Here is an 18,696-nt window from a genome sequence, read left to right as displayed (position 1 = left end):
AATATTAAAAATTTACCTTCGTAACTAGATATTCTACCTAACCTACTCGATATTAAATGTTAAGGGACCATACATTTAATATCGAGTTAGAGGGAGTTGAATATTTGGAAAATAGTAGTAATTTTACAGCATTCCAACGTGAAATAAAAAAAAAAAAGAAATTTGAAAGCATTACGTATTCTGTAGTATGAGGAGTGGGGCGGGTCAATTACAAAATTTGATTAAAATTGAACAATTTTTGAATTTTTGACTAGCAAATGATTGATTTTTCCATACACACTTTGAAGTTCTCCCGAAAATCCAGATCTTAATTAAATTCGATCAAATTTGGCACAGTTGTTGGGAAACTTAAAACAGATCGAAAGAACAGTGGGGAGCATGGCGTTTATAAAGTTGACTCACTCTAATGATGACGTTTATTACATCAAAATCATCAATATAGCTGGGCTTAGACCCAGGCCTGCCCAACATGTCTAAACTTGCTTTATTAAGTGGCTGTATCATGTTCGATAAACATGTTTTTATCTGCATTTTGTTTATTTCTCATTCTCTCTGAGCTAAAATTCATAATGATGAATAATATTGGGCAGGGCTGTGCAGTTGTAGCCGGAATTGGACATCATTCTATGTCCAATTCTGGCTCCAACTCCACAGCCCTGCCAAAAACGTGATAAATTCACCATGCAACACATCAAGTCACATGAGAATTCAGAGACATATTCATTGGTGGTTATATTAATTGAATCGCATTGGCCACACAAGGACATGTTCCAGATGTCCGTCAAGAGAAATAAAATTCCTTTTTGTACGTTGGATTTCACATTAGTAAATCGCATCTCACCATAGATGGAAGAACCTAGGTTTTAATTCTTAATTATAGTAACAAGAAATGGATATCCCTTATGCACACATTTTTTCTGGTCCAATAGCACAACGTAATAAAAATAGTGGCGCTTTTACCTCGTCAGTGCGCAGTGGTCCAGGATGGGAATTTAGACGGAGGAGTACTCTTGGAGCTTTTGCTGTAATATTTAGACGTTTGTAACCGCTCCCTTGTTTTGGTGATTGAAAACATTAGGATGGCCCTTAAATTATTTGACTTTCAAAAACTAACACTTTTTAAAATAAAGACATGTTGTTCAGCTTAGTTGAAACTGAGCTTATTTCAAGCAACTTTGTGGAAGAAGCTCTACTTGTACAAGTGTGTACGTTTGACTTACTACAGTATTTAAAAGTCAAGCGACGTTTATCACTACCTAACGTACCACGTTGCCGAAACCATTTCCAGGCGAAGGTGTGAGCATGTAATTCTTCTTGATAAACGTCGCTAGAACGATTCCACAGCCGCAGACTGTATTTGAGCAAGTCAAACGCGTACTTTTTTGCCTGTAGATTTGAGGAAATACCTCAAATCCCCCCCCCCCCTTCTCATCCAAGAATGAGTTAGGTAAAGGAGTGCGCGTTTGATTAGTATTGTCACATAATTATATAAAAATATAAATTTCAACATCTGTTCTGCCGTACTATAACGGAACTATCAAGCTGTCCTCTTCAGAAATGTCTCTATTTAATAAACTATCGCACAAAAACTTCATGTTGATATAAAAGGTTTTTTCTTCATAATGTTTATGAGGCGCGCTCCATTGTATCTTGGAGCTAAACGGTGCCGAAGGACAATTATTTATATCAATACAATTAATATCTTGATTTTTTTTTCACCTCTCTATTAGCGAACTTGTTTTTGATTCAGTTCCAATCTGGATCGGTTATCAAGATTGGGCCTGCTTGTTGCCTTTCAAACGTCAGTGTTAACGTTTGTTTTTGTAACCTGGCTCGGGTTGAGGTTTGATCTTTCTCTTTCTGATTGTTGCTGTCCAAAGCACTTACAGCCGCTACACTAGCGCTAGGAGCTGTATGAAAGGTGACACACAAGGAAGAAATATTAGTTTGTTTACTAAAATGAACTATGCCCATTTTGTTATGGCAAGTTTTGCTATAAGAAATACTCCTCGTGTTTATTAGCGAAATTCACATCAAAGGTTGATTAATTGCGTAGGAAATCAGTTTTGCACGGCATTTGTGACCAGGTCAAAAACTGTCCAAATCCGCCCATACATTTTTTTTTGTTTTGAATTTCTGTATAACAAAATAGTGAACTTTTCGTGAACGTTAACGGCAAAGAACTCACCAACACTGGGAGACCGTGAGTTCCTGCCCACCTGTCATAAAAACATTTCGACACTAGCGTACGTACGGCTTTTGTAACGACGGAACCCCCGTTGCAGCGGCGTCGTGCGCACGGAACGCTGAATGAACCATCGCACTTCACTTCACAGATATTCATGACAGCGCACGTCAACGATTGTCATCGATGTGGAGTGTGGGAAGAACAAAAGCAATCAGTAAAAGAGAACGATCTACAATGTGAACAAACAGTGATTCTAAGTTTCTTTATTATTTGTAGTTACAAGTAGTTGTACTTAACTAGGAAATTTGAAAACGATATCTATGGTTAGTTGAAATGGGAAAAATGTGTACTTTAGACTAAAAGAAATATATATATTCTAACTTGAAGCTAACAACACAGCAAAAACTGCGTTGAGAAATCGGGAGTTGAGAAATCCGTTATGTCTTCAACCGTGCATTTCCTTTATAAATTTTTTAGAGATGTTGTACCGAAGTGACGAAATGATAAAAGATCGTCATGAGATTACGTTGCACAGTTGACAATCGTGCAATCGTCCGGATGCAGTGAATCGGACGTGGTAGAATGCAGTATGTGCAAGCTATCGTAGCATTGTGGCTGTTTGGGTGTTGATCAAAAGATCAAGGAAGCGGATCGCCGCTACAATTGTAAGATATGTTGCTACAAGCTAGAAGCAAATTAATAAGCAGCTTCCGCTTATCGCTGCAGATCGCCCTATTCGTAGCACACGGGCTAGTTCGAAAAGGAGCCAACAAGACCCGACAACAACAGCAAGTGTTACGTCGAGTGATCGTGTGGCAATACTGGAGGCCTAGCTGAAGAATGCGGAAGAGGAACTACGACGAAGGGAGCACAATTTGATGGAGCTAGCCGACATAAAGAAGAGGGAACTGAAAGAATGTGAACGCCAGCTGGATGAGAAGAAAAAGTTAACAGAAGAAGAAATAAGTGTACGTGGAAGAAAATCGAAGGAGGAAAAGGAACTGCAGTTGATGAAGGAATCCTTCGAAAAGCAGCAGGAACTAGCGGCACCGGTGGTGTAGTGGTACCTCTCACCCCAGCAGGGCTGGGTTCAATCCCAATCGGCGCCGTCGAGATGTTCTGAGGCATAAAATCTCAGATCACGCCTTCCATCGGAACCGTTGGTCCCCGGTTCATGAGTTGATGAGTCGATAGGTAGGGTCCAGGTGTGGGAGCTGCCTCTCTGGCGTCGGTAACATTGGTGCTCACCATGGAAAACAAGATCGACGGAAAACAAAGCAACAAAAAAAAAAAAGCGGCAGGAAATCATTCGGCAAGTAGAGATGGATCATTTCCTGATTCCATCCAAAAGGTATCGAACTGGCTGGAAGAGCATACGGGTGCTGCAGGATTTGAAGGAAATCCGGTGGGAGACAACAACGTCCATCTCCACTCCAACAAGGTTCCTACTAACTCAGCACAGCAAGTTGGTTGATTGGTAACTGAAATAAGTCACATGAAAGTTGCCAAAAATGTTTGCAACAAATGTGTTGCTAGGGTTGGTATCTATGAGCTGAACCACATTGAATCAAACAGTATCTTAAATGTAATAGATGAATTGTTGGGCATTATGAAGACATTAATTTGTTTTAATTGAACCAAGATCACAAAATACAATCTAACTAACGAGTCAAATTCTGAACTAAAATTACCACTTCTAGAGAAGATTCACTAAAGTGACAAATTTTGAAGAAGACAAGATTATTTTTAAATCATAGGAGAGATCTCAACACATGATTTTAACAGCAGCTAATTCTATAGGATATATAATATAGAATTAATAGTGTACCGGTTCTGTTTTTAGATTTGTTGTCTCTTTGACTTTTTATTAACGCAAATTTGGAAATCACCCAATAGTTGATTAGATCTTATATTATTTTGTTATTATCGATATTCCCATGCAATTCTGTTTTCCCGGAAGAATTATATCAATTCTCTGATCTATGACAACATTTCTCTCTTCTAATTTGCATCCGTAATCATTTATAAATCTACAAACATCAAACCGCATCACAGCACAATATCAGCTATCATATTCTGTCACATCTCCTTCCCGATAAAAACAGTAATCCTCCACCCAGGAGCCCTATGGATAGACAAGAAAATCTGAAAATTCAATCTAGTTCAAAGACCTGCCGTATGCCACTGTTGAAATCATTTGTCTGGATCCAACAATAAGAGTTAAGTGAGGATTGCCGTACAATTGAAACCAGCTCGGCGCCCATCATCATATCACACGCACGCATATATGAATGTATCGTTTATAGATCACCGACAAGCCGAGATTTCCTATCGGGATGAAATCCATGAAACGATTTGAATATGAATGAGCCATGCACAGCATGAATATCCAAATAACATCAGTAAGTAAACCAGTTCTGGAGGGATTCTGCCGGAGCGTGATGGAGGGCTGTGAACTATGCAAATTAGTCGTTGCAATCTTTCCTCGGCCGGCCACGGCAATCCGGTAGCAAAAAGTGTTGAGAATTTACGCAACTATATGCATGTTTCCCTATCTCGGTAGCGTTCGAGCAGCTTACCGGAGGGCACCACAGAACGACAATGATGGATGCTGAGGATGATGCTTTGTTCGCTGGCCGTCCCTTTTTCGACACGCAATGCACGGAGCACGACTTTGAGAGAACGATTCAAACAATATCGTCCTTCGGAAAGCTTCAGACCCCAGACCCAGATGGAAGACTGTTTGGTACAAGGGAAAAAAAGTCATCCGCACCGTCTTCGAGGCTAACCGGCAGTAATAAAATGTCATATTTCATGATCGGACAGATGCTTTAGATTAATGATTGCCTGCCTGCGGATTATCGAACGAACGGTGAACCTATTCGACATGGTACCACGGTTTCCGATAGGATGGTTGTAAAGTCTAATTTATGATCTGAATGTAGGTATATATTTTAGTGGTAGTCTAATTCAAATTAAATTTCATCATTGCTGAAATGATGGCCGTAATTCTCAAGCATCAAAATTGCGTTGCGATAAACAAAAGATCTCTTAAAACTTGACTTGATCGGCTAGGCGGTATTTCGCGACTATTGCATTAAAATAATTTCAACAAATATCAAATTACCTTCACTAACAAATACTGAGCTGGAGCTATCGGAAATGTCGCCCTTACCTGAAACGAAAAAAAAAAGAAAAAGTGGAATCAATACAATGGCACAGTTCATAAATCACGTAAATAAACCTCCCAATAATATTATGTTACAACTCATTCAACACAGACGACCTGATCGTTAGAACCATACCGAGAAAGCTACAATACTCATTATTCTTCAATCCATATTGTTTACCGACAATAGAATGTGCAGAATGTGGAAACCCGCTGTTCTTGACACGTAATCATCTGGAGCTGGTTTGCAAAATGCCATAACGCACTTTTGAAAATTGCGGGCAAAACAGTACTAATTGTTTCATTTCACGTGTGCATTCGGACACCAGCTGGGAGAAGCGAAGAGAATGGAATAACTACCGAAAAAATAATAATCCGCTCGGTTTTATGACCTCCTAGCTCTCAGATTCCTCGGTAATGGATTCTTTGTTGTACATTGTTGCAGTTCTCAGGCCAGCCTCTTGACGTGTTTTATCCTCCGCGCCAGGAGGTGAAAGCTGAGACTTTCGATTGAGAATTACCTTCCAATGTAGACATTTTATAGATGAAGGTTATCGGGCTCAATTCACGATTGAACGTTATTTTCACACAAGTAAGGATCGAGGGTCAACTGCTGAACTATTAAGGGGCTGTCCACCCAGTAACGCTGGTATATCACCTTTTCGTGGTGCATTACTGGTATAAGATTTACCACATCAAACTCTTGCTCTAAGCTTTTCTTGTTGACCGATATGAGCCTCGATTTTAAGATTGGAAACAAGAAAAGGTTCGAGCCAGGGTTCTGCTGCATGGTCAAATATCAGTATCATCTCTTGTTTTTGTCGCTAAGAAAACCTGTTTTGATTGATGAGAACTTCACAATTGAACGAGGCTTCTTGTGATAAGAGCAAGTATGTATGATTTAACCACAGACAGACAGACATAACACTCGCAAGTTGTTCATCGAACAAGCATTTAACGGTCAATTTAAAAGTATCGTAGTTGGTAGTATAGTACCGCCACCTGTGGCGCGCATAGTCAATTCCCTTGCGTTTGACGTTTACACACTACCGCCATGTGTTCAGCGTACTATCCACCACAGTGTACTCAACAGATGGCGGTAATGTTTTAGCGACGATGTTTAACAGTGAGAAATATTCAATGTGTTATGTCTGTTTGTCTGTGGTTTAACTGTATCGAAAACGAATACCTCTTTACTTTTCCATAGTTATGAGGTACTACGACATGCATTGAACAAAGGACACGACATATCACAAAAGATCACAGTATTGGTCGCAGAGATTATGATACGAACAAAAAAAAAAGGCTATCCATATTCCACATGGACAGTTTTTCAGTATTTATTATTCTCCAAATTCCCCCAGCGTGCTCAATTATCAACACATTTTTTAAAATTATATGGACCGTGGACATTTGCCAAACCCCCAACTCCCCTAAGTTGTCCACGTGGTATATGGACAGTCCCTTATACTGTCTATAAAAACTATTAAGATGTGTGGATCAAATGGACCACCCTAATGCTTATGTCAACTTGTTTAATGCTAATGCTAATGGACTATAAGTTATATATAGACTCATGGAGCCGTAAGTAGTCAGAGCAGATAGAAGACTTATAATTCAAAACCCAGCCCAAGACTTGGAATCGTAATGTTCTATCACCGGTTTTTCTATACCCAAAGCGTAGTAATGCAGGGGAGTTATCAATCCACCAGCAGAATGCAAAATAGTCACCAGCGATACGGCCAGCTGCAACTTCACACCAGATGACGTAAACCTCCTGATTCAACGGCATGTTTATGGTTTTCCTATTTGTTTCTCTATTTCTAGTGACCAACTTCACCCGCTGCGTAGACCTGTAGCGTACACACGATCAGTCATAGTGTAATTTAATTAGCATTAATTGATATTCATCCAAAAAACAGGTCGCCATGTGGGCGTGCCTAGAGCTCGAAGTCTATGGAAGCTATCGGGAAGCGTGACTTTGGGTAACCGTTTGACAGTTGATTCCGTTGCAACTATGGAAGATGGTCGCACTTTTACCGGATGTAAACATCAGCCGGCTTCTATTCTACAGACGGCAGAAAACGGTTGGTTGGAGCGGTTGAATGGAACTGAATGTTTATGTCACACATGCCGCACGCGGTGGACATACAACCGACAGAAGAAATTAAAATGTCACGAATTCTAACACTCCATGCAAAGTATGAGCAGCACAGTTCAGAAGGTTCCAAGAATTCTGAAACATACGGGTGGACAATTGAAAACGAAAAAGGAATACTGTTACATTGCTTCCTTTCATTGTACTGCACGGATGCCATCCACTGCCTCTACGCATATTGCACATATTTGCCATAAGTTACTTTTGAAAGGAAGAAAGTAACAATGACATACAGCAAACGGAAAGCGTCAGCAAGGAAGCAAAATGTCCTGACTTTGCACATCGTTATGCATGCCTAAACGTCTTAATTTCGTGAATGAGTTTGAGCGAAATTCGAGAGGGTCATAAATTGCTCGCTTCTATATCGTTAACGTTCTTCCTCGAAGACATCTAAAAAAATAAGAGATGTCGAAGGAATTGTTACAAAATTGAACCTTGCAGAAACGAGAGTTTCGTCAGTAAAAGAACCTTTAAGATCATAGTAGAAAAAAAAACCTAATCTCCATACTGGTCAGGTTTCTTTCAATACATTCCCATGCTTCTTATCTGAAAGCTGCAAATGAATATCCGACCCTTTTCACCAGTCCAAGGCGAATGTTTATTTTTTTAAATTCCCTCGTTTATCATTCAAATCACTCATTCACAAAATCGGTTCCGGTGAATGGCCGTTAGCTTATCCGGTCGGACAAATTTCCTACCTAGGAATGGGATGACACCGTTTCTCCGTTAAATGTGTTTTACTTGTCCCGGGACGCCTATTAATAACGTTTGAATAAACTCGGGAACAAAATAGACACTGCCCCGTTCGGACTCTGATCTTGTTGTCATGTTTGTTTCGCTTCGCTGCAACGGAAAGGTGAACTTGTGGTAAGAAACGGGTCCAAATCCAGACCCTCCTCAGCACTACTGATGAAATCCAGTCAGTTGCATTTGCTCAATGCAATGTTATTTCAGTGTGATAGAGGCTACGTCCCCTTCCAACGATAAATTGATGATTTTCTTATAGCATTGTACACACCACTTTTGTCGACAGCCCGGGATGGAACACCAATTTAGGCATATTATGTCGCAGTATATTCTATCGAAATGTAATAGGTACATGGTGAAAAAAATGAAAGTTCCCTAGAATCACTTCCAGAGACAGTTTCATAATTATTAAAATAAATCGTTTGGTTTGGTCGATTTTGATTTTAATTTTGTATGGAAGACTAAATTCATTTGTCAAGCCATGCTAATTAATTTCGTAATATTGTGCAGCTGAACATTTGTGAATACTTAGCTAACTTGAGTGATGATTACATAAAATATGAGCGGCTCTGATGGTGTGGTGGTAAGCGTGATTACCTCTCACCCCAGCAGGCCTGGGTTCAATCCTAGTCGGCGCCACCGGGATGTTCTGAGGCATAAGATCTCTGATCACGCCTTCCTTCGGATGCCGTTGGTCCCTGGTTCATGGGTCGATAGGCAGGGTCCAGGTGTGGGAGCTGCCTCCCTGGCGTCGGTAGCATTGGTGCTCAGCACGGAAAAAAAAATCAAGGAAAAAAATATACAAAATATGGTGTGGCCACATTTCCTGATTGTTTTTCTTAGATTTTCTCGATTTTATGTTTTTCCCGGTTTGATAGAAGCAGCTAATATTGGTGAATTCAGTAATAGATGTTGGTAAGGGTGAATTACTTTAAAAAAAGTATTTGCAATTATTTCGAATAAGGTAGTTTTTTTTAAATTTCAATAATATCGCTCTAACTTCTTTACAGTTTAAATGCTGCCATGGAGATTATGGAAAGCATTTCAAAAAGATTTCTAAGGTGAATTTTTGGGAATTTACTTCGATTCCAAGGGAATTTTCAGGAAAATTCTGAAGAGAATTCCCATATAATTATGTTAAAAATTTCATGGCAAATTCAGAGGTGATCCATAAGGAATTGCAAGGCATAAATGACACATCCTACGAGACGTTACAACAGTATTTGTCTGTTTTTCGACGGTTTTTGTACTGTAACTGAACAAACATTAAAAGTTACCCCTAAATATTATTGCAGATTTGGAAAGTGTGTTCAATTTCATATAAGAATTGATCAAAACTTTCTTAATTGAGTTGTTCAAAACGGTTTGGTGAGTAGTTATTGATTCGTGTAGTTGAGAAGTGCAAAACGTTGTAACGTCACGCATTCTGATGGAATGTGGAATGTGTGGAATTATTGGGAGAAATTTGTGCGAATTCTAGTGATAATTATTAAAAATACGATGATGATTGTAGAGGAAATTTCTAGACTAACAAGAAATGAATTGTTAAAGTGATATGCAGATTTCAGCCCGTAACAAGAATTTTTTAAGGAATACCAAAGATAATCATGCCATTGTTCAGGCAAATCTGAAGATATCTTTGGATGATTCGAAACGAACGAAATTCTTGAGAAAACTTATAAAATCCTATGACATTAATCTTCTAGAAATCTAGAAATTACCTAGGTAGTGAAAATAGACAATAGAATTCACATATGCAATATTTTTCATCAGAAGCATAAATTCAGGATTTGTAATAAAAAATTAAGGTGTTTGAGAGTTGAAAAAGATAAATGTTCTAGAAATTAAATTTTATTCAATATTCAGAGATTATAGAAAAATTGTAAAGTTTTGTGAAAAATTGTGTTGTTTTGACCGAACAGTCAGTATATTTACATCCCAAGAAAAATTTGTGGCTTTACTATGGTCTTCTAATCCATTCTAAGCCTTACAAATATCTTCAAACCTATAATAAAATCGTAAAATGTTTCTTGGGATTGAACCTTCCATGTACAGTAGCGAAAAAGCAAATTATGGTGAGTTCAAAACTGACCAAAAATGACAATGTTTGAGTTATTTAGTAAAATGTTCAATTCAGCAACCATTTGGCATTCACTTTGATTTATGATGGTTTTATAACGCCAATGGCCAATCCATTTAGATTAAATACAGCATTTCAAAGTGTAAAACATTCCTGTTTAGTAATCCAGATTAAAAACCTTTGATAGCCTGGAGCGAAATTCAAAAACTATCTTGTTTTAGAAATAAATTTAAAGTAGCTCTCAATCCCTCCATAAAACTGTTCTATAATTCAATCATAAACTTCATTACCAATTGTTCATTAAGGCCTTAATTAAATACTCTATACACCTGTTCTATCATTTTAAAATCAACAATAAAACTATTCGGTTTTAAATGAGATCAAAGAGCATATATTATTGCTTTTCAGGTTTTTTTATGTGTATAATAAAATTTTCAATTACCCTGTTTACCAATTGAACTTAAAAGATGGATCCTCGTATTTATGACAAGGGAATCTTGAAGGATTTACAAAGTAGTATGAAAAATTTAAGCTATGTTAACGACCGAAGGTAAGTAGATTTCAGAAAATACTTTACTTTTTTAGAAAAACCAGCACATTCGACTGAACCGCCTTCTCCAGATCTTGCGAATATATGACGATCGGAATAACTTGCATCGGTACCGATTGTCAGCTAGCAAAATATTGGCTGGTTTTCGCTCCATTAGCAGTGATTTTATTCGGTGAACTCTTCGGGTCAACTATTCAAAAAATTTCATTCAATCGTACATTCCTGCATCGTTTGATGGTGCACTTCGGGAACCATCCGGAAGAAGGGGATCTTTTTCGGGAATGATTCAGCTTCCAACTGGGCCTCCCTTAGCTCAGTCGGTGAAGGTGCAGCTACAAAGCAAGCACGTCTCTGTTACACGATTCTCTAGAAAATTTCCTGGAAAAATTCTCACGGCATGATCGAATGTGCTTATTCCTGGCCTCTACTGCTCTTTCTGAAAGCTGCCCTATGGGAAGCAGTGCATTTTTAATAACATTAGCTGGCGCTTTTAGTTTGAATTTTGTATGGGGATTTTGGAAAAAATACATTAAAAAAAATGACACTTCTACACTCCACCGATCATAAAAAAGTTTCCTTATCTTCAATTCGATTCAGATTTCCAAAACTTGTAGTTCAAACAATAAGTAACAACTTTGTTGAAGACTGCATTATGGATCCGGTTAGTTTTATTGAGATATTCGTTTTTGACTACATATGAGTATTTTGTATTGGCCTGTGGAAAATATGAACTTTTATTATTTAAGTGGTAATCTAGTTGATACGTTGCATAAGCTGCCTGTACTTTGCTGCAATATATAGAACGAACAAATTGCACATATAAATTCAAGAATGAATGTCTCCATAATACTAACTTTAATCCTGAAACTGTCTTGAACAAAGTTGTTTCTCATTGATTATTTGACATATTTTTACAATGATCCAGTGCATGTGGGTTCAATATAGTAGCTCCAAGTTCATGGACGACGAGACATACATCAAGGCGGACACCAAACAAATCCCCGGCCTCGAGGTTTTTGTCGGTACGCCCGCATGGAGGTTCCGGAAAAGTTCTGGAAGAGAAAGATGGACAAATTCGCGAAGAAGTACCTGTTGTGGCAGGCGATCTGCGAGTGCGGACGGTACAGCAAGCCGTTCGTTACTACCGGCACCATAAACGGGCAGATTTATCGAGAGGAATGCTTGCAGAAGCGCTTGCTGCCCTTCCTCCGCTCTCACCGTGGTCGCACGCTGTTCTGGTCGAATCTTGCTTCGTGCCATTACGCCAAGCCTTTAATGGATTGGTACGAAGCGAAGGGCGTTAATGTGGTCCCGAAGGAGGCGAACCCGCCAAATACACCAGAACTTCGTCCGATCGAAAAGTTTTGGGCGATAATGAAGAAGAAGTTGAAGAAAAGCGGAAAAACATTCAAAACCGATGAAGCTTTGAAGAAAAACTGGGAGAAATTGTGTAAGGAAGATGGGCAAAGCTTAGCCCAAGATCTCATGAGCAGTGTTAAGAGAAATATACGATCATTCAGCTTGGGGGAGGAAATTCAATAAATAAATTATGCCAAAAAATTCTGAATTTTACTGGCGATGTAAACATCCATGCATGCAAACATTCATACATGTAAACTTCCTTTTCACGTAAATTAGCAACTTGCAAGAAATGTTGCAAACAGAAATGAACAGTTGCATACAATATATGGGATATTGCATGACATGTCTCATAAATTTACACGATCTATAATCTAAATTTGTATGACATATGACGCTCCATTTATGTGCATCATAGTAACGGAAATATACACTACTTTTTTTTAGCTGTGTAGCTAATATATAGTTATTTAATCCCTGAAAATTTGAGAAGTATCCGATTTAAAATGAATTTTTGGTGATCATTTTTGTGTGTCTCATTTTTTCCGAGTCCAGTCTTTATTATACTCTATGCCCAGAAAAGACATTTTAATCCAGTTTAGAGCTCGTGCTGACTATTTGGTGAACAATAAACAAAGTGGGCATCATCTACCTATTCTGTTGTATCATCGCTGTGGTTATGCTTTAATGATGAACACCATTAACAATTAAAATGTTCGAATTAACATAAACGAATCCAATTATCAGGGCCTCCCTTAGCTCAGTCGGTAAAGACGCAGCTATAAAGCAAGACCATGCTGGAGGCGGCTGGGTTCAATTCTCGGTCTGCTCTAGAAATTTTCGGGTTGACAAATTTCTTGACTTCCCTGTAATAAAGTATGATTGCACTTGCTACACAATAATTGTAATGCAAAAACGGTACAGGCTTACAAAGATTTAACTACTGTGAAAGTGCTTAAAGAACACTAAGATGAGAGCCAGCGTATAGTCCCAGTGGAGACGTAATAAAGCCAAAAAATAAGAGGATTCAAATTAGTGAGGCACGCGCATTCTATTCAATTATCCATACGACCAACAAAAGGAAAAAGGAAATTGTTGGAAATTTCCTGTCGAACATAAATTTCTGACGATCGGAAGGGACTGATAACAGAACAGTCGCGACAGCGCCACCAAAACATTGCTGGAAACTCCACCCACCGATGATACTCCGAAAACAGGCGGCACTTTTGCTTTGAACCGAACCGAATGTATCACACCAGGAACTCTATGATCAAAACCATCCGGTAGCACCGGGGCAACAAAGAGTTTTATTTTTTTCCTCAAATTTTCTCATTGATTCAAAGCCACCACAGAAAGCGACAAAACCGTCCAAAGATCAAAGAATAGTGAGCCGACGACCCCTTCGAAAAACCAAGATGACGGAATAAGAAAAATTTGAAACACTTCCAGAGCAATTCGGCTCGACCAAGTGCGTTAGTGAGTCAGCGAGCGAAAGAGAAAGGAAGGTCACATATCTAAGGCAGGTAATTTGAACAAGTTTCTCTTAGAAGATCTTGAGATTTTTTTCTCCATTCTTATGTTCCATTCCACATTGTGCACCCAACTAACAATGAGATTGGCAAGCGGCTCAATGAGTGGCTAATTGATGCTTGACGAGATTCAATTACCCACCTCTTGCTTTTGTCGGTCCGGGAAGTCGGAGAATGAATCGATGTGGATCTTTGATTTCCAAGGTATTGAATTTTCGGCAGGCAATATTGAATATGTTCAAAGCCTTGAATTGATGAAATCGAAACACATTTGCTTATCGAAGCCAAACCACACTTATTCCCAACGCCAATCTGCCGCAGAAGCGTGTTTTTCCATCAACCCTACGCCGTACCTACTTATTTGTGACCACAGAAACACCTGTCCCCCATCTGCTGCTGCTGTTACTTCTGCTACTTCCATGCCAGCCAAGTACAGATTAGCCATTCGGTTCTCGTTGTTCACCTTTTTTTATGCTCTTACTTTATTGATGTTTTTGCTGGCGGCCTTTTGGTTCCTCTTCTCTTCTTCGCTTTGTTACCCTCCTGCATATTGAACATGTCTGGCTTCGGGTTCAATTTTATGCAGCAAAATCCTTTGCACTACTGTAAGGAACAGTTTGCATAGTCGTCTTGCTGATCCTCGAAGAACTGTTTTGAAATTTAAATAAAACACAAGAATGTGCTTCTTCCTGTCCTGATCGTGAGCATATATCACCCAGTTTGCATGCGTAAGAAAAAAAAACAAACATGTGTAGTACCTATACTTGTTGGCTTTTATCCAAGTCAACTGAATGCTTTGCATGTGTCCCAAGGCCTTTAATAATTAAGTGAGAAACAGCTTACATATGCTCGGATAGACTTTTATATTTTTTTGTCTCAAAACGTCATTATAATTTTAAGCAAGCAATCACGCCTTGCCTTTTGTATTCAGTGGACAGAAGAAGCCCTATTAAATATGAATAAAGTTCTAACTTAATATGATGTAGGTTAACCAGAAACGTTAACATAAATGTAAAACGGCTTAGTTTCAGAAAAGGACATTTTTTCTTCTAATTGCATAACCATTCCGTACCCATTATCTTTGTCTGACATCGTAAATTTTTATGCTTTTAATATATCTAGATACTATGTCTAGAACATAGTAATTTATACATGTGTAGATATCAAAATGCGAGTCAGTTTTCGTTTAACGATGGATTAATTCTGATTCGCCGCTGATTCGCATACCCCTAATCTGATTTATAAAATCCAAACGACGTATGAGACAAAGTAGTTGGAAATAATATTCATAATTAACAAAAATTATTAAATTTTTACAGTGTAAACAATTAAAAGTGTAATGGATCCGCTAACTTTACGTGATGGTAGATTTTTTTGGCAAACCCAATTGTTAAATGAACCGGGCTTAAATTTACAAATGTACGTATTTTCATAGAAATTTGTTTTGCCAGTTCTACCAAGTTGGTTTTCAGCTCCATCCTTTGAAAGTTAGGCTTAAATTCATATAATAGACCATGCTTAATCCATGGTGGTGATGGTTGATTTTTTAAAACACGGATAAATTTACAAAACTACGTATTTTCATGGAAACTTAATTTGCTTGTTCTGCCAAGATGAAATTCAGTTTCCGTCTTGGAAAATTGGGCTTCAATTTTATAGAACGGACCTTGCTGAATCCATACGAGATAGAATATTATTTCTAGTACACACAATTGTTGAGTGAACAGACAAAACTAAATTTCCGTAAAAATACGTACTTTTGTGAATTTAATCCCAGTTATCTAAAAAAATCTAAGAGCAAAAAAGAATTCCAGTTTGAAATGGATGTAATTTCGGCCTAAATGCCCCTAATTTGGGCCCATACATAAATTCAGCAATCGACTAAATTTTCAATAGCGACCACAAATATTCATTAGTACCGTCCCAATGATACGTTCATCTAGATAAAACTGATAAATATCAGATTTTTAGCGATGGGCCCAAATTTAGATCCATAGGCCAACATTAGAGCCATTTCCCCTATCATGTATAGACTTACCAAGCTCCATTTTATAAAATCAAAGCCTAACGTTCAAAGAGCGGAGTCTAAATACAATTTGGCAGAACAGGCAAATTGAAGGTTTTCACCCAATTACATTAGATGAACTTAGAGCTATTTGCATTTCATCAGGAAAATCGGCTGCAGTAGACAATGTTAATTCTAGAGTTATTCAAGATTACTTTCATGTCATCTTGCCACATCTTGCTGGACCTTATTAATGAATCATTGCAGACTGGACATGCCCCACACATTTGGAAGGAATCCTTAGTGGTTCCTTTTCAAAAAGTTGCTGGAACGATTAAAGCCGAAGAGTTTCGTCCCATCAACATGTTACACACATTAGAGAATTTGAGTATTTAAATAGCAACTCTATTTGAATAGCAACTCTTAGTTGATACCAGAACAATCAGGATATCGGGAAGATCATTCTTGTGAAACTGCGTTGAATTTGGTGTTAGCCAAGTGGAAAGACAACTTGGAGCGTAAAGATACGATTGTTGCTGTTTTTTGGATCTGAAACGCGCTTTTGAAACAATTTCTAGGCCCTTACTGTTAAGTACAATCAAGCGCTTTGGAATTACGAGTACTGCATATCAATGGTTTGAAAGCTATTTGTGTGATAGGACTCAACGGAATGTTTTTAATGATTATGTTTCAAGTCCCGTGGGGAATAACCTTGGAGTGCCCCAGGGTAGTGTATTAGGGCACCTTTTATTTATTATGTATATTGTATTATGTATTATACTTGAATGAAGATTTGCGTTGAAATTGAATACAAGTAAAACTAAATTTATGGTAATTTCGCGGAATCGAGAAAATGAGAACGTCCCTATTGTAACTGATGATGAGACTGTTAATCGCCTTCGGGAGATTAAATATCTTGGCGTGATTATTGATGACAAACATAAGTTCAACTCTCACATTGACAATGTCATCAAGAAAATTGCCAAGAAGTAAGAAATTCAATGTCGATTGAAAAACGATTTAACTATTCCCAGTAAAATACAGCTTTACAAATCAATCATCTCTTCTCATCTAGACAATTTCCCTTCCATTTTATTTCGAGATTACAGCGCTTGCAGAGTAAAATAATGCGTTTGATTTTGAGATGTAATAGATTCACTTCCTCAACTTTCCTGCTGGACGCCTTACAATGGTTGTCGTTGAAGCAAAGAATTGTATATTTGACTATGGTGTTCACTTTTAAAGTAGTTAACGGTTTGCTGCTTCGATATTTGTGTGATCGAATTGAAAGAGGCAGTGATTTTCATAGCTATAATACTGTACACGCAGATGAAATAAGAACATCATATTTTTTTGACTAGTGCTTCACAGAATTCTTTGTATTTTAAAGGAATAAATGTTTTCAATTCGATGCCTAGACATATCAAACGTTCAGCAACACTTACATAATTTAAAAGACACTGCATTTCACACGTTAAAACTGTCGTTTAAACAGTTATCCAGGATTTTTTTTAATTGACAAATTATGTATTTTTACGAAGCTATCGCTAATGGATTGTTTTGCATGGATAGCTGTAATAACGACTTTTTAACAATGATTGTAGCACTGCAAAATCTTATTTTGTTCGCCATGATGGTGATGATGGATTTTTGATGATTGAATTAATAGTAGTAGTTTAAAGAATAAGTAGTTTACAAAGGTTTGAGCCTCGCGCATGTATTACGGATATAGAGGACTGTTAACATATGATAAAAAATGCCACTTTGAAGCTTATTTTGAAGATACCTTGAGTTAGTAGTAGGTTTTCTGGCATATGTCGGAGGTTCGTGAGTATTCCTGACATTGCTGAAAATTACGATAGCATCAGATTGCGGGGTTGCTAGTCATTGGCGTAGCTAGACAATTTATCTGGAGGGGGCCTAGATAATTCTGGAGGGGGCCTAGATAATTCTTGAGGGGGGCCTAGATAATTCTGGACGTAAATTCACCTATTTGTTCGCTTTCTTTGCTTCATTTTCACTCCCTAATAATAATAAAACATAAACGAACGTTAACCCACATAATATAACTATTCCACAAATGGTTTGGACGATTCCCAAACAAGTCATTTAGCAAATTAACCATAACAATTGTATTAGGGCTGTCTGCTCTAAAATTTAGTGGTCCTAAGCAGGCATGGAAAATCATTTGCATTCATTTCGTACATTCATTTACATTCATTTGCCTCTAACTTTTTTCAACAACAGCATTCCGCAAAATGATGTATACAGCTTTTGTAGGTTTTATTATTAGCTACAAGTTTTGCTCATAACTCAAATCTGTATCTCTTATGCATCACGAACTAGAGCTGGCAGAACTTGTTACTGTTTTCAGTGAATGTAAAATACATTCACTGAAAAACAGTACTGGCTTCTGTTTGCTCTGCTTCGTCATGCATAAGAAATACGGATTTGACTTGTTAACAAAAGTTGTAGTTAATAACAAAACCTACAAAAGCTCTATACATCATTTTGCGGAATGCTGTTGAAAAAAAATTGTAGAGGCAAATGAATGTAAATGAATGTACGAAATGAATGCAAATGATTTTCCATGCCTGGTCCTAAGCAAATTTCCCAAATTTGAAATCATTTGATTAAGAACTGATTCCGTACCTTTGAAATTCATATAAACATAGCTATGGATTACCAAAATATATCAAATATAAAAATTAATGTAGAAATGTTAGTCTGAAACAAATTTCATAGCAATAAATTTGTTAATAATTTTTTAATATAAATATCAAAATATGAAAATAATAAAAATTAAATAAATGATAAAATTTCAAATTATATAATGTAATAAAGCTTTCAAATGTGTCGTAATTTTTTTTTAATTAATCGCTTGAAACAAAACTAACAGACAGTAGTAAAT

General features: G+C 37.6%; 1 protein-coding gene across 6 annotated transcripts in view; it reads right to left on the bottom strand.

Moving 5' to 3' along the window:
* raskol (Ras GTPase-activating protein raskol) overlaps nucleotides 1-18,696 on the bottom strand; it is a 407,687-nt gene that overhangs the window by 91,552 nt on the left and 297,439 nt on the right. For 3 of the 6 annotated variants that reach the window (XM_065231354.1, XM_065231357.1, XM_065231355.1), the window contains one exon: nucleotides 5,316-5,363. The exons of the other annotated variants lie outside the window; for them this stretch is intronic. In XM_065231354.1, the coding sequence (XP_065087426.1) occupies nucleotides 5,316-5,363 (48 nt within the window). The remainder of the gene's footprint in view (nucleotides 1-5,315; nucleotides 5,364-18,696) is intronic. 6 annotated transcript variants of the gene reach the window in all.

This window comes from Ochlerotatus camptorhynchus, unplaced genomic scaffold, assembly GCF_037179485.1.
Source record: "Ochlerotatus camptorhynchus isolate MF236.1 unplaced genomic scaffold, CSIRO-AGI_Acam_v1.1 ptg000351l, whole genome shotgun sequence".
Classification (NCBI taxonomy): domain Eukaryota; kingdom Metazoa; phylum Arthropoda; class Insecta; order Diptera; family Culicidae; genus Ochlerotatus; species Ochlerotatus camptorhynchus.
Note: the sequence above shows the minus strand (reverse complement) of the source record. Positions and strands in the feature narration are given on the sequence as shown.